The sequence below is a fragment of the Peromyscus leucopus genome, chromosome 16_21 (assembly GCF_004664715.2).
Source record: "Peromyscus leucopus breed LL Stock chromosome 16_21, UCI_PerLeu_2.1, whole genome shotgun sequence".
Classification (NCBI taxonomy): Eukaryota; Metazoa; Chordata; class Mammalia; order Rodentia; family Cricetidae; genus Peromyscus; species Peromyscus leucopus.
Genome location: NC_051084.1, coordinates 11,152,552 through 11,173,461, shown reverse-complemented (window position 1 = coordinate 11,173,461; position 20,910 = coordinate 11,152,552). Strand labels below are relative to the sequence as shown.

General features: G+C 53.6%; 1 protein-coding gene across 2 annotated transcripts in view; it reads right to left on the bottom strand.

Moving 5' to 3' along the window:
* Positions 1-217: 217 nt before the first annotated feature.
* Positions 218-20,910, bottom strand: part of Znf76 (zinc finger protein 76) — a 28,698-nt gene continuing 8,005 nt past the window's right edge. For both annotated transcript variants that reach the window (XM_028888342.1, XM_028888343.2), the window contains 13 exons: positions 16,426-16,581; positions 10,651-10,731; positions 10,464-10,541; positions 7,824-8,023; positions 5,524-5,640; positions 5,242-5,317; positions 4,624-4,749; positions 4,308-4,487; positions 3,353-3,583; positions 3,105-3,268; positions 2,381-2,545; positions 1,634-1,747; positions 218-1,022 (listed from right to left, as the gene is read on the bottom strand). In XM_028888342.1, the coding sequence (XP_028744175.1) occupies positions 918-1,022; positions 1,634-1,747; positions 2,381-2,545; positions 3,105-3,268; positions 3,353-3,583; positions 4,308-4,487; positions 4,624-4,749; positions 5,242-5,317; positions 5,524-5,640; positions 7,824-8,023; positions 10,464-10,541; positions 10,651-10,731; positions 16,426-16,498 (1,710 nt within the window). In that variant the 5' untranslated portion in view covers positions 16,499-16,581 and the 3' untranslated portion in view covers positions 218-917. The remainder of the gene's footprint in view (positions 1,023-1,633; positions 1,748-2,380; positions 2,546-3,104; positions 3,269-3,352; positions 3,584-4,307; positions 4,488-4,623; positions 4,750-5,241; positions 5,318-5,523; positions 5,641-7,823; positions 8,024-10,463; positions 10,542-10,650; positions 10,732-16,425; positions 16,582-20,910) is intronic.

Here is a 20,910-nt window from a genome sequence, read left to right as displayed (position 1 = left end):
GAGACCCAAGATTCAGACTCAGCCCGGGGACCACGGCCACTCTAGCCCTATCGGGCGTGGGTGTGGGCAGAAACCCCTAGCCGCTCCTCGGGGCTCATCTCTCCCGGGGCCTTCCTCCTGCCTGAACCCACAGAGAAGGCTGCACAGAGTTGTGCTGGCTAGGGAAGGCGGCTGGGACCCAGGGAGCTCAGCCCTAAACGATGGAAGAACCCAGGTGGAAACTTGCAACTTTTATTAAATACTCATTCACCCGTTTGCCGCCACCACCCAGAGCAGGAAAAAAAATAATTATCAAAATAGAATTAAAAAACTAAACCACAAAACAAATTAACCCCGATCCCAGCAGTCTAGGTACAGGCCATTCTCTGTCTCTCTGCCACAGACAGAGTAAAGAGCCACTGGGGAGCCACGGCCTGGGAACCTACTCCAGCCACAGGCCCCTGAGGAATTAATTCTGACTGTGGTGGCAGGAAGTTCCTGGTGCTAAGTGGCTGGGCATCTTGGCCACCCTACCCCCAGGAGGTGGTTATTGCTGGGATGCGCTGGGCTGAAGAACTGTCTACCTTTCCCCTGGTGGTAGACCAGTCAGGGTGGAGGCCAGTCCTCATCCACCTAGTCCCCATCTCTGAGAAAGGAGTGGACAGAAGCGAATATCCCCCCAATGGAGGAATGCAAGCGTCCAGGGCAGCCTGGTGACCACGCTGGTTGTCCTCGGCCCCCACTGCCCACTGCCTGACGCCCGTCTTGGGTGTGGCCCACAGCCCTGTCCACCAGAGGTCATTTTCCTGCCGCCTTCTCACCCCAGAGGCCCATGTGGCCATCTTCTTGGGGTCGGCCACAGCCAGGGCCCCCTGAGGCGGGGCCGCCTGTGAGCATGGCACCTTCTCCGCACTGTACGGGAGCCAGTCACCTCGGGCTTAGCAGCCGCTCTCCGCCACTGTGGTCTCCAGGGTCACAGCTCCTTGCTGCATGGCAGCAGTGGCCACGCTGATGGCCTCCTCCAGCGTCTGCTGCTCCTCCAGCTGTGAAGAGGTGCAGCAGGAAGTTCAGTGTGAGACCCTCCCTTCCAGACCCCAACAGAGGCCTGGGTGACCGTCCAATCTTCCTTATTATGGCTCTAATATAGGAAACGCCGCAATGAAGAATCCTGTGAGGCCTGGTCTTGGCAGACCACAGCTGCCTCAGGGTCAGAGGCACCAGACAGTTCACAGAAGAGTACTTGGCTGGGTGGTGGCGCACACCTTTAATTCCAGCACTCGGGAGACAGAGGCAGGTGGATCTCTGAGTTCAAGGCCAGCCTGGTCTACAGAGTGAGTTCTAAGATAGCCAGGTCGGTTACATAGAGAAACCCTGTTTTTTTTTGGAAAAACCAAACCAAACCAAACCAAACCACAAAAGAGTGACTGGCTAGGAAGGTCTTTGGAGGGAATGTGCTCCAGCCTCTGATCTCCTGGGTGAAGTGAAAGACTCAAGAAGAGATGAGCTTTCACCTCAGGTCGCTCGCTGCCTCAGTCACCCCCAAGGCAAGGATGTCCCCACTGTCCCTCAGATGTGTGGGTGTAGACAGAGAGGAATCCAAACTTGGCTCCCTTCCACCTCCCCTGCACCCAGACACCCCCCTTCTTCTACTCACCTGCACGGCGATGTGTGTTCCGTTGGCTGTGGCCAACAGCGCCACCTGTTGATGATGAAGAGATGCCACACTTGAGTCCTCGGTTACCAAGGCCCCGGAGGTAATGATTGTGACCTGCAAACAGAAGCAGAAAGACCTTCCTTCCATCTACCTGCAGCACCGTCCCCTCCCCATGCAAGTGAAAACATTCCCATGGGTCAGATTAAGTAGCTTGGAGCTCAGAATTAAACACGACTGGATTTTTTCTTCAATTTGCCATTTGTTTTTTGAGAAAAGGTCTTTCCTGGCTGTCCTGGAAATTGCTGTCTGGAACAGGCTGGCCTGGAACTCACAGAGATCCGCTTGCCCCTGCCTCCCGAGTGCTGGGATTAGGGTTAGGGTCTTTGAGGGGAGACTTACTTACTTACTTTCTTTCTTTCTTTTCTTTTTGGTCCTGGGTATTGAATCTAGGACCTCACATATGCCCAACAGGACCTCCACTACTGAGCTGTACCCCACAACTTTTTGACTCTTTAGCTTGAGACAGGGTCTCACTAAGTTGCCCAGATGGACCTTAAATTTGTGCTCTTCCTGCCTTAGCCTCCCAGGTAGCTACAATTACAGCCCTACAGCACTAGGCCTGGCAGGGAGCCCGTTTGCGGTCTCCTCCTCTCATGAAATGTCTTGGTTAGTTTGGACTGCACGTTTAATGCCCCCGCCCCCCCCATGGGAAGGGACACAGAGAACAATCAAACTGCCTGCTCGTACGGGCTGCGTCTGCGTGCCATCGGCGCTGACCATGGTGACCGTATGTGTGCCAGCGGTGGCCAGTTCGTCAGGATGACTGGGGATGGTGAGGGTGGTGCTGCCGTGCTGGGTCACCACACTGATGGCACTGCCCAGGGCCTGCAGGTCTTCCGGGGACAGGCTGACCTGTCAACAGGGGAGACGAGCTGCAGCATCAGAGGACTGTCCACGCACACAGGGGCCACCGGCTTTGCTGGACACGTGTGGCGTGCAGCAAGTGAGAGCCAGGCTGGGGCTGCGGGTGCAGAGGGGCTCCCTGAGCACCCTGCTGGCTCGTCTGCTTCCCGCTATATGGCCTCTGGAAGCCGCTGCATGCAGGTCAGGGGCTCCACCTAACTCATCTTCCTGATCACTCTGGAAGGAAGAGGCAGCCCAGACAATGAGCGTGGCCAAGGGGCAGGACACCCTGCGGCCAGCAACACTGGTGGACGGACTTCCAGCTTCAAGACCCGCGCACTGACTGACTCTCTTGAGGACATGCATCTCATTCAGATGAGGACATCAGTCTCAGAGGACACAAGACCGGGAGGAGCAGGTGACCACACCGCTCCCCTCAGCCTTAGCTCTCTCGAGTCCATAAAGGCAAGCAGGAGCCTGGGGGCAGCTGAGGCTGGGACAGGGCTCCCCACAGCCCCAGACTGGAGGAGCCATGCTGAAACTGCTCCACCCATGCCCAGGGCTCTACCTGCTGGGCACCATCCTGAGTGATCAGAGCCACCTGGGGGGCCCCATCTTCCTCGGTCACCATGGCTACTTGGGTTGGGATGTCACTGCTCTCCTCCTTCACCTCCGAAAGGTAAGTAATGTGGGCTCGTTTGGTCGGTGGGCTTTCCTCAGCAGCAGAGGCGGCTAGGGGAGGAGGGCCCAGGCTGTCACCTGCTGCCAGAGGCCGGAGAGGCCCTGCGGCCCGCCTCCCGCTTCCTGCTCCCTCACCCTCCAGCTGCTGCTCATACAGGGCCTGCTCGCTCTCCTCGGTGGCCTCCAGCTCCCCGTGCGCGCTGCGCTTATGCATGGCCAGGGTGGAGGTCTGTCGGTAGGTCTTGCCGCAGCTACTGCACGTATAAGGCTTGCAGTGTGTGTGCACCACGTGGTGCTTGTACAGGCTCGAGTACTCAGTGAAGCGCTTTCCACAGCCTGGCACCGTGCAAACGTATGGCTTCTCCCCTGGGGACACTGGGCTGTGAGGGGGGCGGGAACTGGGGCTGGCCAGGGGGGAGATAAGGGGCCCGGGCTGGGGACAGGGCTGGGGACAGGGCTGGGGAAGGGAAAGCCAGGGGAGAGGACGGGGGCTGGGGAGACAGGAGGGCATGGGAGTGGGACCCCTGCACCCAGAGACGAGGTGCAGCAGAGAGCAAGGTCGGGCTCAGAGAGGGGGTAAGGCAGGGCCTTATAATGTGGGGTGGGGGTTAAGGGTCGCGAGCAGAAGAGGAGCCAGTGGGGCGGAACGCAGTGTCATGGAGGAGGGGGAAATGGGAACAGGGGGAGAAACGACGGAGAGCTGGACAGGGTCTGACACCGGGAGGGTAAGGACACCACAGTCATATGCACAGTGGGGCTTGGAGGGGATGAGGTGACATCTCCCTCTGCTTCTTCCAGACCACTCCTGACCCGGCCTCCTTCAAAAACTCAGTGGACAGGGAGACCTCAGGGAGTGTGGAAATGTGGCTAGGAGCTGTCCAAGTCCACAGAGGGTGGGCGAAACCTGTCAGACTAGACCCAACTACCAATGGGGAACTGCTCACGGGAGGTGACAGTCATTTGGGGGACCCACCCCAACTCAGCCCGGAGTGGCTGACAGAGAAGGGCTGAAACTGAGAGGTTTCAGAAGCCCACAGGAGAGGGAGATGGGGCCTGGGAGAGGGTGGTCCTCACATGCCAGCCGGCCCACCTGTATGGATGCGCACGTGATTCTTGTAGTTGGTGGCACTGGTGAAGCCACGGCCACAGTGGGGCTCGGGGCAGGTGTAGGGTCGCTCGCCTGTGTGGGTGCGCACATGTACCTTGCGGATATTTGAGGTGGTGAAGGAGCGGCCACAGCCCTCAAAAGGACACCGGAACGGGCGTTCACCTGTGCATGTAGGGATTGGAGGGATGGCTCAGGAGGACCAGGGTAAGAAGAGATAGCCCCGACCGAGCTCTGGGACTCAGTCTGAAACAGAGTGAGCCCCCGGCCGCTGTGGACGGGGTGGTGGGGCCCAGCCTACCTGTGTGTGTCCGGACGTGCTTCTGCAGGTCTCCTGAGGTCTTGAAGGCTTTACTGCACAGCTCTTCTGGGCACTTGTATGGTTTCTCACCCGTATGAGTACGGACGTGACTTTTTAGCCCATAGCCTATCCATGTGTGGCGGGATGTAAGAAGGGCAGCCAGCGAAACCTCCTCCCTGATGCCTACCTTACTTATTTAAGACTCTCTATCTAAAGTGATCTTCCGGGAGGCTCCAGAGGGCCAGGCCAGCCTCTGTCCCATCCTGCCCAGGAAAAGCCCACTGTGCCCTGTGACACTTCCTAAGGCCAGATGGAGACATTCTAGAACATGAGACTCAGGGAGCCTAGGGAGCAGGACCCAAGGGTCCTTGTTCTACAAAGGAAACAGACAGAGAGGCCCGAGTCCTCGGGAGCCCACAGCTGGTGCGCCAGAGCTGACTCAAGAGCAGCCTCTCTCCTGAGCCCAGCCTCTCCTGGAGGCCCAGTCCCCACGGTCACCTCAGTGGTTTCTCTGCGACAGCAGGGTCAGCTTGGCCACCTTTAAGGAGGGCCCCAAGTGGACCTAGAACCCTTTGCCCTCAACTGGAAGCAGACCTTGTCTTCATCCAGGTATGTTACCTGTGGCAAAGGCCTTTCCACAGCTGGGGAAGTCACACCTGTATGGACGGTCACCCGTGTGAGCTCGTTCATGTACCTGTGAGGAAAAGCAAACCCGTAACTCAGTAGGATGCGGGGTGGGCTCCGCTCTCTGTTGCAGCTTCCTTTGCAGACACGTGTGTGAACACGCCTCTTCCTCCAGCAGGGAGCATGAGGGGAGGACCAGGACCAGGGCAGGGCCGGGGTAGAATTACAGCCTTCCCGGGAAGAGGACAGGGTTGAAAGCTGTCCATCAGCCCTTACCTTTAAGTGATGGGCGGTGGTGTAGAGACGTCCACAACCCTTGTAGCCACACCGGAAAGCTCTGTCCCCGACCTGCTGCCCTTTGCCATTGTGGGGAGCTGAGCTGTCATGCAGAACCTAAGGAAAAAGTCCTGGTGTCCCTATGCACACTCCGAGAGGATGAGAAGGGAGGATCCAGGGCCCAGCTGTAGCCTAAGACCCAATGACCAGAACTAAACTCCTGGGTCAGGAGCGGGAAGCTGACCATTCAATCTTCCACCACACACAGACAGAGGGACCTGGCAGTGGCGAGGCTTTACATCTCAAAGTCCATGCCCAGTGACACACTTCCTACTGTCCCCAAATGGCACTGCCAACTGGGAACCAAGTGTTCAAACTTCTCACTCAAACCCGACAGCGTGCCATGGCTCCGTGTGGCCACAGGCTGGACTCTAGGAGGGAAGGGCTGGAACAAGAACACACCGGTCCCTTGAGATATGGTTTAGCTTAGAACTGGAACTCCTGTTTTAAATGGTTTTTTATTATTGTATATACATATACGATGTGTGTGTGAGAGTGTCTCTGAGGCAGAGAAACACATCTAGACAGGCAGGGAGAGACAAGCAGACATGCTACATGAGAAACAGGGCTGACATGCAGTCACGGTGCAGCCCTGGGGGGCACAGGGAGGGCTGAGTGGTACAGGGATCTAGAAGGATCTCCGGGGCAGCTGGGAAGGAGGGAAGCAGAGTTGCTGGGATGGCTGCACTTGAACTAGGCCGAGTTAGAAAGTCCTGCTGACCACACCCCTCAAGGAGGTCGGGGTTCAGCGGGTACAGTGGGTGAGGGGTCCAAGTCATCAGAGCTGCAAGAGATCCCTCTTGGCCCCCAGCTGGATCAGGCCCTCTGAATAGGTGAGACAGTTGATTGGCTTGATCTGTTTGGGAGGCATCTAGGCAGTGGGACCAAGTCCTGTGCTCATTGCATGAGTTGGCTGTTTGAAACCTGGAGCTTATGCAGGGACGCTTGGCTCAGGCTGGGAGGAAGGGACTGGACCTGCCTGGACTGAGTCTACCAGGTTGATCGCAGTCCTCGGGGGAGGACTTGTCCTGGAGGAGGTGGGAATGGGGGGTGGGTTGGGAGTAAGGGGAGGGGGTGGGAGGGGGGAGAATAGGGGAACCCGTGGCTGATATGTAGAACTGAATGGTATTGTAAAATAAAATAAATAAAATTAAAAAAAAGAAAAAAAAGAAAAAAAAAAGAGGTCCCTCTTAGCTTACTCACTCAGCTCGGGCCTGGGAGGTGAGTGACTGCTGGACTGGGCAGTGGCAGAGCCAGCATATACATAGCCCTAGATATATAATCATGTAAAATCACAGCTCCTGCTTTAAGAGAGGCCAGCTCTCCTTCGGCCTCACCTCTGGCCTTTAACATTCCCTAGGGCGCAGGGGCTGAAAGGAGACGGAGCCTGAGTAGTCTGTGGTAATTTTGTGCTTCCTTTTGAAGAAGCATGAGATTTCCTCTTTTCTCTTACAGCCTATAAAGCCAACTCTCCTAGCATGCAGGTTAGCTAGTGTTTGGGACATTGCCCATCCGCCAGTCTCTGTGGTCAGCCCAGGGTGGGCGCACGCCCATGGCCCACAGGTCTCTGTTCCTGTCCTCAGCAGGTAGGACACCAGCAGAGACTCAGAGAGAACCAGAGCCTTCTCGTCAGGCCTCATGTCCCAAGAATCCTAGCTGCCCTGGTGCACATGGCCTGCTCGCTGCCTACTGGGTTCACCTTACTAAGTGACTGAGTGAGTCTCAGAGAAGCTACAGATACACCTGCATGCACTTCAGTGGACGAGAAACCAGTCAAAAGACACGGGCAGAGCTTTCCCAAGAGCAGATGGTTATGAGAAGCGCTTTAGTGGGGCTGGCCTGACTTCCTGCCACACAAGCCACCGTTCCTTACAGTAGCCGTCCCTCCTCAGGCAGCATGAACGCTAAGCGCCCACAGCTGTCTGTCATGGGCCCCGTGGGTCAAAAGGACTCATAAGAGAAGAGCAGGAGCCGGGGTAGAGGGCTGAGGCAAGAGTAGTCTTGGCCGCGCTCAGGCACAGGCCTGCCACAGTTCTCTAGAGGTGAAGTTCTATGCTTCCTTTTGGTTTGATAGGATCTTGTGTGGTCCAGACTGGCTTCAAGCCCCTGTCTCCACAAGCCAAGTGCTGGGGCTCCAGGCACTTGGCAGGCAAGTAAGGTGTGGGAGTCAGTTCCAGGAGGTGGTGGACGGGCGAGGCCCTCCTCTCCTGGGAATGGCAGTGCCGGGTCTGCGTGCTCACCTTGCTGGCATATTGCTCCAGGGCCACCACTGTGTCCGCACTGAAGGCCTCTTCGTCCTCCGCGGCCAGGTCCTCCAAGCCCACCTCTGTCTGCACAGCCAGGACGGCGCTGTCCGACGGCTCGGACACAGGGTGATGAATGTAGGCGGTGGAGCCGTCTTCCAGCTGGACAGCTTCCAGGGCGCTGGGGTCATAGCCCTCTACAGGGCACATGAAGTTAGTCCTGATGCCACACAGGGGGAGACCCAGCTGAGACCCTGACTAAATTATGAGCAATGAGTACAGCAATGGGGGTTTCAGTGTGGGGTCTCTGCAGCCTTCACTGTGGTGACGTTTCTCTGGTTGGTCCTTCTGGGACTGTCCCTCATAAGACAAGGCTTCCCAGGGTCCATTATCATCTCGACATAGATGACCCCCAAGGGCTTCCTGCCCGGGTACTCACCATGCCCCACACCCCAGTTCGTTTGGTCTTAGGATAAAGACCCAGAGCTCTGTTCGGATGAGCCCCACGTACTCTGGCCTTGGCTCTCATCCCTTTGCCTCATTTCCCAGCCTTCCTGCTCCAGGAGATCCTCGGAGGTGCCTGTCTTCGAACGGCACCTCCCACCTCCACTTCTGCACAGTTTGGTCCTGTCTGGAGTGCTGAGCCCACGCTGCCACCCCTCAGCTAGGAGCTGAGCCCTAGCTCCCAGCTGCTTAGACTGTGGACGGTGACCCCAGACGGCTGAACAGAACTGAATGTTGGAGTTGTGAAAAACTGGGCATCATTAAATGTTTCTAAATATTCAATGGCTAAAAACTGAATCGAAACAAAATGCGCAGTGACTCTGAGGTGTTTCTGGGGTGCTTGCTAGCATTGCACCCGAGACCTCACTACGGCCTCCGTTCTGAACACACAACACGCACTTTGTGTTCTGCATGCTGTCAAGCCACACAACACAAACCAACCCTGCCTGAAACACCCCAGCTCAGATTGGAGACTGTGTTATAATTTGCAGTTTTAACTCTTCATACAAGGTGTCCTGCTCTTACAGAAGCAAAATTGTTTAATTACAGAAAATAAAAATAATATTTTTCTATTGTCGTTGTTCAATAAGTATCAAATCAGTCTACTTTTGGATTATAATGTGTTATAGGTTTGATTTTAAAAATTGCAGTTTGAATTGTTGATTTGGATTTCATAAAAATTGTTAAGTGAAGCTGGGCAGTGGTGGCGCACGCCTTTAATCCCAGCATTCAGGAGGCAGAGGCAGGTGGATCTTTGTGAGTTCGAGGCCAGCCTGGTCTATAGAGCGAGTTCCAGGATAGCCAAGGCTACACAGAGAAACCCTGTCTCAGAAAAACCAAAAGAAAAAAATTGTTAAGTGAATTTTGGCTTGGGATTAGGACAGAATTTCCAACTCCCTTTGAGATGGCCCCGAACACAGGGCTGCCATTTTACACTACATGATGTGAAGTGGCACTTAGCAATGATGATTATAAAATGAAACTATTGGTCAAATCCGAAATGCTGAAGATGCTCTACCCTGCTCAGCCACCATCAACCTGTGCTGCAAACGTTTGGCCAAGAGCTCAATATGCAAATCTGCATTTGTCTTCAATAACAGTGAATTTAGATGTATGCCAAGGAAATCTGAAGATTTAAAAATTGACGTGTATGCATGGGCGCCTGTGGGCGTTTATGTGCATCAATGTGTACAGGAGCCCAAGGAGGCCAGAAAGCACTGTATTCTCTGGAACTGGAGCTATAGGCATTGGTATACGGCCTGACTGGGGATGCTGGGAACCAAGCCTGGGTCCTCTCTAAGGGCAGGAAGTGCTCCCAACTGCTGGGTCATCTCTCCAGTCCCAAACTGTAAATGTCTTTATGATTCATTATTGGTGACTGTCTATTTGTATACCAATTTTACATGATTATATATCTAGGGCTCTGTAAGCAGCCCAGTACCTGGGGAGTCTATCCACCCTGGCTCAGAGGAGCGCTCCCCGATCTGCTCTCTGTGTACAATCCCTTCATCCCCGACAGCTGGCCGACAGCTGAGCACGGCGCCGTCTGACTTTGTTCTGCTGTGTATGCTCCGGCACAAATGCAAAGCCTCGTGTGTGCTTGCCCACAAAACCACTTCCAGACTAAATGACTACTCTTCTGTACATCAGAAACTATTTTCTGTTGGGTCTTTAGACAGTCTCATTCCATAGCCCTGGCTAGCCCCAAACACACTAAGTAGCGCAGTCTGATCTTGAGCTCCTGGTAATCCCGCCTCAGCTTCCCAAGTAACGGGAGCGTAGGTGCGAGCCACTGCGCCTGGGGAGAGCTTCCTTCACTGTTAGAGATGAGTAAGTTTCTCTCCCCTGCTTTGTGGTAATTCCCTCAGGCCCAATGGAAAGGCCTAGGTCTTGGTGGCTGGTCTGTGCCAAAGCCAGCGCCAAAGCCTATGCCGATGTTTAAGACTTGCGGCCGTCTTACGGCAGAGGCCGCTGCTCCTGTGCTCTGTCTGCCCCAGGGAAGGCATGCAAGGCTGCTCTTGGGGAGGCACAGTTGTGTTTCGGGGAAGATAGCCCGGTGCCGACTCCCCGCCCCCCCCCCCCCCGGCCAGTTCTGCCTCCTTTCCCCGCCAGCCATGACCGCCGCGGGCCCACCTTTGGGTGTGTGGTGTATGTAGGCCATGCTGCCATCCTCCAGCTGCACAGGCTGACCATCCTCAAAGGAGAAAGACTCTGTGAAGAGAGCAAGGCCAGCCATCCTCTGGAGCTTGTGGCCATGGAGGCTGCCCTTGGGAGGGCTGCCAAGCCTCCCTCCGCACAGGGCTGTGCTGGGGCGCCTCACCTTTCTGTATCGTCACCTGGTGAATGTACGCAGTGGTCCCGTCTTCCAGTTGGAACACTTGCCCTTCAAGCAGCTTCTCCCCTGGGGAGGAGAAGTAGAGACGTGGGCCAGGCTGGCAAAGGTCTACCACATGCTCGCCTGCTTTGGTAGATGCCTGCTGGGGTCTCAGCGTTCTCGCCTGTGGCCCAAGCATGGGTAACATTCACCATGTTCCCTCGTTCCCCACTTCCTAAGCCTCAGTCTGGAGGCACCGAGGGAAAAGTCATCCTGCCACAAGGTAATCTTCCGGTCACTCGCCCAGGATCAATCTCCTCTCTTGTTCCAGCCAGGCCTGTGAAGATGGGGACCTCTAATCTAATACAGAGCTGCTGAGATCGAGCTAAGGCTAACCAAGAATGTCCTGAAACCAGGGACGATCCCAAATGCTAAAAAATCAAGATACAGACCAAACTAACAAAATAAAACACATTACCTCATTTTCCTTGTAACAGTGTGCCAAAACCTGGGGCCTCCACAAGGCAGGCTTTGGTGTGGGCAGTGGCTATAATTGGCCCTGGAGACAGGACAAACCTCTGGAGTGTAAACTCCAGGTTCTTACTTCCTGTGTGACCCTGACCACTTATTTAGACGGTCTCAGCTTCCTGTCCATCTTCTAACTACCCTCTCCCCTTATACGGCTGCTGTGAGGACTGAGTGAGTTCACTGGGGACAGGCCAGGGTTGTGGTCAGCCCTCCATGAGCCTCAGTGCTCACTACAGGGAGCCACCGTGCAGTTTGAAATCCCAGCACCTGGGAAGTGGTAGCAGAAGGGCCGGGAGTTCAAGGCCAGCCTCTGCTACAGATTTGAATTTGAAGCCAGCCTAGACTCCATGAGATCCTTTCTTGAAAAACAAAAAACAAACACACACACACAAAAACAAATGGAAGTAAAGCAGTAGGGAGCTATGAGTGTGTATGTGTGTTAGAATTTGCGTATGTGAGATGTGTGTGTGCATGAGACGTCTGTGTGTGTGTTGTGAGATGTCTGTGTATGTAACGTGTGCATGTGTGCATGGGCGTGCATGTGTGTGTGTGTATGTGTGTGTGTGTGTGTGTACGTGCGTGCCTGCCAGAGGTCAACGTTGGGTGCTGCTCCTCAATAAGCTTTCCCTTGTTTTGGAGATGGTATCTCTCATTGGCTGGCCAGGAGCTCCCAGATTAAGCAAGGCTGGCAGGCCAGAGAGTCCCCTGCGGTCCTCCTGCCTCTGCCTTCCAGCAGTGGGCTTATAAGCATGTGCCACTGAACCCAGCTTTTTATGTGGGTGCTGAGGGCTGAACTTGGGTCCTCACGCTCATGTGACCAATGAGCGAGCCATCTGCCTAGCCTGAGTTGACTACTATGTCATGGGCTCGATGGGTCTCAGCTCACTGTCATTTCGGTCATGTTTCCTTAATGGACCTATGGAGCTTCAAGCCCCCATCTCCGCCCCCGCCCAAAACACTTCTTGTTCCAGGGTCTTGCTGTGCAGCCCAGGGTGGCCTGGAATTTGCTAACCAGACAAATGAAGAGCTCAAAGTGGCTGTGACCCTCCTCTTTCTGCCTTCTAAACGCTGAGACTGCAGCTGTGGGCATCATGCCAGGCTCTCTCTTCCTTTTCAGGGCTGGGGACTGAGCCTGGAGCTTGTGCACGCTAGGCAGGGGCCTCACTCGTGGCTACAGCCTTATCCTTCATCTGTTGTTTTTCAGATGAGGTCTTGATACATGGCCCAAGCGGTCCTCAAATTGGCAATCCTCCTGGGACCACAGGCATGGGCCACCGTATCCTGGCTGATCTGTGGTCGTTCTTATCTTTTCTTTTCCCTCAGACCAGTCTCGGGTTGCCCAGGCTGGCCTCACCACCATTATGGGGCTGAGGATAACCTTGACTTCCTCCCATCCTCCTGCTTTCACTACCCAAGTTCTGGGCTCGCAGGAATGAGCCACCGTGTCTGGGTAGCGCTTGAAATTAGACTCAAATGCTCCCTGCTCAGGTAGGTCATCCTCTCAGGAGGCCAGAAAGAGGAATGGAGTGAGGACAGAAAGGAAGACATGGAAACTGACAAGTTCACGCGAGAGATGTGTTTGCTTCTCTCTTTCCACGTTTCCAGCTCAGGACCTTGAGTCCTATAAGTCAGGAGAAATGCCAGCTGGCTGCTTCTGACTCACTCATCTGCTGACTTTTCTCCCCCGGGGAACCCCAAACTTACCCTAGAGGGAGCCTTCTTGGGTTCTGTTATAAATGATGGATTATGCACAGCACAGCTGTGACTTACCAGTTATGTAGCTGTACACAACCTTGAATAGCAAATGCCCTTCTGTTTTGGAAAGTTCTGGAAACTATAGGAGGTGGGCTTGGCTGGAAGAAGTAAGTCCCTGGGGGTCAGGCGGTGTGCGTGTGTGTTTTCCTTGGCCCGTTTCTGCCTCACTTCCTCCTTCCTGTCTGCCATGTGGTGAACAGGTCCCTCCCATCACCCACAGACTCCTGTCTGCATGAGGTCAAATGACCATGGACGGGCCACCTTCAAACCGTGAATCAAAATAAGCTTTCCTCCTTCCTGTCACTCATGTCAGGTCTTCACCACAGCAGGCAAAAGAACTCACACAGAAAACTGGTATCAGGGAAGCTGGCTGCTGGCTGTGTGGACAGTGTGGATCTTAAGGCTCGGGAACTTTCTGTGGGAGGACTTTGGAAAAGTCTGGAGAGGCAAGCTGGAAAAAGTTTAGGCTGCTGTAAGCAAAACTTAATGAGCAGTTCCTGTGGGAGTTCGGAAGCCCAGGATGCCAAGAGGAAGTGGTCAGTGAGACCAGGCTCCCGTGGTTTCAGAGGGGCGCAGGACTCTAGTGGGAAATGGACTGGAGAGCCATGCAGGACACATTCTGGCAAAGAATATTGTCCATGTCCTAAGATTCTGAGTAAGGCTGAATTTAAAAGTAAAACACGAATTACTTTGATGGAGGAATTGTTTTTAAATTACACGTATTTGTGTGTGTGCATGGGGGTGTGTAAGCGCACACACATGTGCACACTCACTGCAGCACAATGGGGGAGGCAGGGACCAGAGCCGGGAAGAACACTGGAGAAAGACACAGAGTGGAGCAGGCAAAGGCCTGACTTAGGAAGGAAGGCGCAGGGGAGTGGCTTCTTGGGCCAGGGAGTCTGGTCTCTGCTGTTCTGTTCTTTGGAGACAGGGTCCTGCTCTGCAGCCCAGGCTTGCCTCAGTTTCCCCAAGTGCAGAGATGAGAGGGTGTGCCTGGCTGACAACTGCTTGATTCCTTCAACTCCTAACTCTCTGTGGCGGTCTGATGGTCTGACGTAAGGGAGGGAACGGTCTGAGGAGAAACACAGCCCCACCTACATTCTTCCTCCCACAGACTGCACCGGAGGACAGGACTCCTAATGGAAGGTCAGAGGGTTTGGGACTTTAGAAGACTTGTAGAGCAAACACCTTCCCAAGAGAACAATCCTACAAAGAGCACAAACAACACACAGTTCGTAACAGGCTCCCAGAAGCCTGACCACCTGCTTAAGAGCTTACTGATGGCATCTAGGGGTATCTTACATCATTATCAAGAAACAAAATTTTAGGCTGGATGTGGTGGCGCACACCTTTAATCCCAGAGCTCAGTAGGCAGGGGCAGGTGGATCTCTGAGTTTGAGGCCAGCCTGGGCTACAGAGTGAGTTCCAGGACAGGCAAGACTACACAGAGAAATCCTGTCTCAAAACAGAACAACAAAACAAAACAAAACCCAACAATAAACAAACAAAAAGGAAACAATTTTAAATGGAAAAAAAAAAAAACAAAAAACAAGGCACCTGTAAACCTAGGCATGGAAATGTTCTTAGCCATGCATTGAAATGGAAGGCAGCAACGTGGTCATAACATAAAGACAGCAATGCTCCAGAATCCAGACAAGGTAGGAGGAGGCAGAGTTCCTGTCCAAGGAGGACAAGACAGCATGGGACACTGTGGTGACATATTGTGTACCCAAATAAAAATTGCCTGGAGATCAGAGGACAGAACAAGTCACTAGATTAAACACAGAGGCCAGGCAGGGGTGGTGCACACCTTTAATCCCAGCACCCGGGAGGCAGAGATCAGTCTGGACCTCTGTGAGTTCAAAGCCACCCTCGACTACATGAGATTGACTCAGTCTAGGAGAGAAAACCTAGCCAGGCAGTGGTGGCACACACCTTAAATCCCAGTACTGGGAATCACACCCTTTAATGGCAGGGTGGAGAAGGTATATAAGGCGCGAGGAGACAGAAACCAAAGGCTTTTTGGCCGAAGCGTCCCTTTCAGCTACAGGCTTTTTCGGCTGGAGCCTTTCGGGTGAGGACTCAGAGACATTCAGTCAGAGGATTCATGGAGTTGGCGAGGTGGCTGTGGCCTATTCCTTTGTCTCTCTGATCTTTCAGCATTTACCCCGGTATCTAGCCCCGGGTTTTTATTATAAGACTATTTAGGAATTGGTGTTACAGGGCATGGTTAGGAATGTGGAAGAAAGGAGGAGCACCCTACCCAAAGGCCCCATGCCCGACAGCACTCCCTGCCGGCTCTACGATCTCCTCGATTGAACTTCCTTGATAGAGGATGGAGGGTGCCAGATGCAGCACATCTGTGAGTCTGAGTTTCAAACCAACAACAGACTTTCATTGTGAGTATCCCTCATCTGAACATCTACAATCTGTAATGCCTGAGATCCTAACGAGCTTTAAGTTAGGAATGTACAGGCTAAATTTATGCAAACATTCCAAACCCAAGTCTCCAAAACTGACACGTCTGGTCCCAAACATTTGCATAAGGGATATCTCATCTGTTCTTAAAGCTTCTTAAAATTTAATTTTATCTTTTTTTCCCTCTGAAACAGGGTTGCTCTGCCTGTCCTGAAACTTACTCTGTAGACCAAGCTGGCTTCAAGTTCACAAAGATCTGCCTGCCTCTGCCTCCCGAGTGCTGGGATTAAAGGCGTGCATCATCACTGCCAGGGTTTTTGGTTTATTTATTTATTTATTCATTTAATTTTTTTGGTTACTTTTACTTTTATTTAAGTATCTATGTGCATGGGGGGTGGGGCGCTGTGTGTATATGGGTAACTTCAGAGACCAGAAGAAGGTGTGGATCCCCTGGAGCTGGAGTTACTGGCAGTTGTGGGCTGCCCAGCATAGGTCCTGGGAACCCAACTCAGGTCCTCTCTGACTGAGCATCCCTCCAGCTCCCCGGTCTGTTCTTAAGCACTACGGAGAATTTTTTAGTATTTAATCCTATGATCAGAAACACATGCCCCATGAAATCTGAGGATGTACTTATACTACCGAAGAACCTGTTACTTGTCTGCAAATCAAGTCTCTTTGTGACCCGACATTTTTATTTCCGGCGCCCACTGGTGTCGGACATTAGGGCCCAAACCACCTGCTGGGGTCCCTTCTGAACCTAGGCTATCTTGTACATGGTGGATACCTAGGCTCAGGAAGACAGTCCGAGATTCACACTTTTCTTGAATCAAGATGGTGAACTGCCTTCTTCTAGGAAGCACCCACAGACTGGAACAGTTGTGTCTGAAAGCAGGAGGCCTCAGCGAGCACGCGCTCATCTGTCCGTCCCACAGGATTTATTCTAAGTTCTCTTCCGTCAAATACACACAAGACCCTCCCACACACGCCGTCCCGGGTGGGGGCGAGCAGGCAGGAGAGCAGGGCACGAGGCTCCTGGAGGTGGCTGAGGCACAGGATTCTGACGGCCCCGGCCACACTCACCTCTGACAGCTTGCTGGACGTAGGCTGTCGTCCCGTCACTGAGGGTCACCGTCTGCAGCCCCAAGCTTTCCATGACAAACTGCCACTAGTGTCTTCAGACATGAAGTTGGCTTCTGGCCACCACTGAGGTCAGAGACTTCCTTCTGGGTCACCAATCTGAGAAAACGGATAACGTCATGTAAAAACTTTCACAGCTTCCTCCTGCTGCACTTAATGAAGCCAGCCAAAAACACAGACACATTTCAGATAGTTATCTGAAGTTGGTTCCTATGGAGAGTGCACAAAATATACACACGACGCTCTAAATGGTGAACACAGACGCACGCCAGTCAAGCTGCTTGTGAAACTCACTCCGTTAGAGGCTGTAGGCAGGCCGCCTCCCTGCCTGCTTCTCTGTGCTTAGTAAGCATCTTTCCTGCGCTCAGACACATCCATCCTCTGGCACTGTTGACCGTCCTTGAGGAATAAGGAAGTCCCTAACAGAATTCACACTGTCTCCACTCCACAGATGGCACCTCCATCCACCCAGTGGCGGGTCATCCCTGAGGACTCTCCTCGGGCCAGCACCACCTCTCGGTGCTCAGATAAAGACCCACCCACTTCTGATTTGTTTCTAACAGGCTGTGAGGATGACATTTGAGAAAACCAAAAGCACAAACCTCAATCCGCGGCTTCCCTGACTAAGGCCCAGTGGCCTCCTGGGAAGCCGGGACCCTCCTCTTCTTGGCTCGCAGCCCTGGGCTCACCTCCTCTCACCACTTACTGTAAGCATCACCCCTGTTCCACCCGGGGCTCTTCTGGCTCAGGTGGCTGCTCCAGCCTCTCACGCTGTAGGCTGCACACACGAGTGACTCCCTATGTCCCAGCAGCATGGAGCAGGGTCCACTGTAGACCCCCATACCGTGACTTGCCAGGAGCCCTCAGCCTCTGCTGTGGTCTAGGTAAAATTCCCTTTTTATAAAGAGGGATCTAGTCTTACATTTATTACAACTTTCAGGAGTTGGTTCCCACCTTCCATCGTGTGGGTTCCAGGTATCAAACTCAGGTCATATTGGCTGCAAGTGACTTTTCCCACACAGCCATCTTGATGGTCCTTATTAAGACTCTCCCGGACTGCCTGCTTTATCCTCACACCCTCCCAGATGACTGTGTCACATTGGTGTACCCAGAGGATGTTTATATGTCACAACACATGTCACTTGAAGCCCGAAGTGACAAGCTGGGGCTTTGGCAGTCTCAAGGGTTGAACAGATCAGTATCTTGGCGTAACTACAGCCCATCTGTGACACGCTGGCTGTGACGCTCCATCCTAAGCTTAGCATCTTCACTAGAACAACTCGGTCACTGAGTCCACATTTACTGAATGCTCTGTTCCCCCAGGGAACAGCATCAGCACCTGACAGAAGCACACAGTGCTGGGGGCTGATGGGGCAGCAGGGGCACCACACGTCCGAATCTCTACCTTCTGGTAGGTACCACGCTGCTCCCTAGTTTAAACCCACTTTATTTTCTAGTGTGCGCATGCAGAGCTCAGAGGACAACTTGAAGGGGGGGTGCTCTCCTTCACCACGCGGGTTCTGGGGACTGAACTCAGGCTGGTGGCCAGTGCCTTTACATGGGGAGCCATCCCGCTGGCCCTGTTTGTCTCTACTCCACAGTCTAGTCCTCAGACATCAAACAACTTGCTCAAGGTTGCACAGCTACTAAGTGTGAGGGGAGGATGTGAACCCAGGCCATCTGATCTGGAATGAGAGCTCACACTATTCTGTGAAGTGCAGAGGTGCTCCTGGAGGTTTAAAATGCCGAGGTCACTAAAAAAACAACTCTTGTGCAACACGGGCATATACATTTTGAAGAGGTTGTCTCAGGCTGCCGCAGAGAGATCAAAGGCAAGCAGCCTCTGGGAACCGGCACCTGAGCCAACTCTAGAAGCCGCCCCACCGGTGCCCAGGTCTCCGGTCCTGGCTTGTCTTCGCTGTTCTACAACCTCAGCTCCCACCCTTAGTCCGGGAGAGAGCCGTTTGTAGCCCATTTTACTATAACCACAGGGGCGAGAGATGAAGGACAGACACCAGCGTGGGACAGCAGTGACACTGTCCCTAGGTCATTGTCAGGGCTGAGAGGGTAAGCGTGGTCCCTCAGCACAGCGCTAGCACATGGCAGGCACTCCAGAATGGAGGAGGCTCTGAGGTACGGAAGTAAGATGCGCTCTGAGCCCATTCCCTCATGAAGGAAGCGGGCGGGTGTCTGCAGAACTGGCTTCTGGTCTTGATTTAGCTCCTTGTCTGCTTCCGTACCCACTGGCCCAGATGGCCCTCTGCTCCTTCTTCCCCCTGCTCAGGCTAACAGTATTGATGACTACATACCCCCAACTGTGCTCAGCATCCTGTCTGCACTGACTCTGTTATGAGGAGCACACACAGTCCCTTGCAGATGATGCTTAGGAGATCAAGTGATCTGCCCAAGGTCCCAAAGCTACCAGCCGCTGACAAAGCGCGCACACACACACACACACACACACACACACACACACACACACACACACACACGCTCAGCATGTGCTCTACCACTAGTTGCCTAGCCCAACCAACCAAACAGCGCTGCTTTGCCTGGCCTCGAATCCGGGCTGAAGAGCTTGGCCTCCTCCCTTTCCTCCTCCTCCCTTTCCTCCTCCTCCTCCCTTTCCTCCTCCCGCACACACCTTTGAAACACCCACTGCTCTGCTCTTCTCTTCTAACTCCCGTGTCTGCGTGCCTTCCTAAAGCATGTGACTTCCCAGGTGAGAACAAGGTCTCAGGCTGCCAGAGTCCTCGTCTCTCCCTTTTCTTTCTTCCTTTTGCTTGAGACATGATCTATGTCGTCCAGGATGGTCCTGAACTTGTGATCCTTCTGCCTTCTGAAAAGCAGGATTACAGGGCTGTGCAGAGTCCTGGCACATGAAGTCTAAGGGATGAGAGCCGTGACTGTAGCCATCTACCTGCCTTCACCCTGTAAGCCACAGCCTCCTTTTCCCTTCTTTAAACGACGGCTTATTCTGAATCCCTTATGTGTGACACTAAACTCCCCAGTGACCGCAGAGGCCGTCTGGACAGTCCTGCCTGCACCGGGCATTTAGATTCTAGATGGACGGAGAAGGTGTGCAGTTGAGCAGCCCTGCGATGATCTGAGCTGGGAAGGGGGGGGGGAGACAGGAGTGCTAACAACAGGCCAGGCCTAAAGCAAGCGCTCCCGACTTCCTAAAGCAGCATCTGGCTGTGCTCCACTTCTGAAAACGAAATGAACCTGTCAGCTGTATACAGAAAATCACAGTCGACAGAGAAGGGACGCAAGACAGGACACTAGAGAGCACCGTGCACTGGTGCTGATTGACAGGACACTGGAGAGCACCCGTGCACTCGGGCTGATTGACAGGACACTAGAGAGCACCCGTGCACTCGGGCTGATTGACAGGACACTAGAGAGCACCCGTGCACTGGTGCTGATTGACAGGACACTGGAGAGCACCCGTGCACTCGGGCTGATTGACAGGACACTAGAGAGCACCCGTGCACTGGTGCTGATTGACAGGACACTGGAGAGCACCCGTGCACTCGGGCTGATTGACAGGACACTAGAGAGCACCCGTGCACTCGGGCTGATTGACAGGACACTAGAGAGCACCCGTGCACTGGTGCTGATTGACAGGAGACTGGAGAGCACCCGTGCACTCGTGCTGATTGACAGGACACTGGAGAGCACCCGTGCACTGGTGCTGATTGACAGGACACTGGAGAGCACCCGTGCACTCGGGCTGATTGACAGGACACTGGAGAGCACTGTGCACTGGTGCTGATTGACAGGACACTGGAGAGCACCGTGCACTGGTGCTGATTGACAGGACACTAGAGAGCACCCGTGCACTCGGGCTGCTCCCCATGCAAAGGTCCGCATCTGATCTGGCCCACATCCAAACTCCCCACAGATGACAAACATTAGTCCAGGAGGGACAAAGGCTGATGGGACAAGGGGCGAACAGATCAGAAACAGATTTGGGAGAGCTGTGTTAACAAAATGATTCTGCATTTGTTACTACAGAAAAGGACTTCAGTGCACATCAAGACCCAGGCCTAATTCTGTGGCTTTCTAAATAATAAAGAGAAAACAGGAAATTAGTAACAGAAAATTGCATTGCTCAGTGGAGATGTAAAGCTTATGCACACGCCTCTGTCAGAAAGCGCACGGGCTTTAAAAGCCCAGCTCACATTTGCACGGTTATGTGGCTATTTCAACTGTGGAGATGTGACTAGTCACAGAAAATGGAGTGACTAGGCAGACGGGATCATTTCCAGTTCCGAAGGGCAGGGAATGCAGGCCCCGATTCTTGCAGAACGGAACTCATTTCAACTACAGTGAAGTCTCAGCTACACATTTAAGCAGAGTTTTAAGACCTCAACTTCTGAGCACCAGCAGGATGATCATGGTGGACCTCAGCCTCACTTTTAGTTC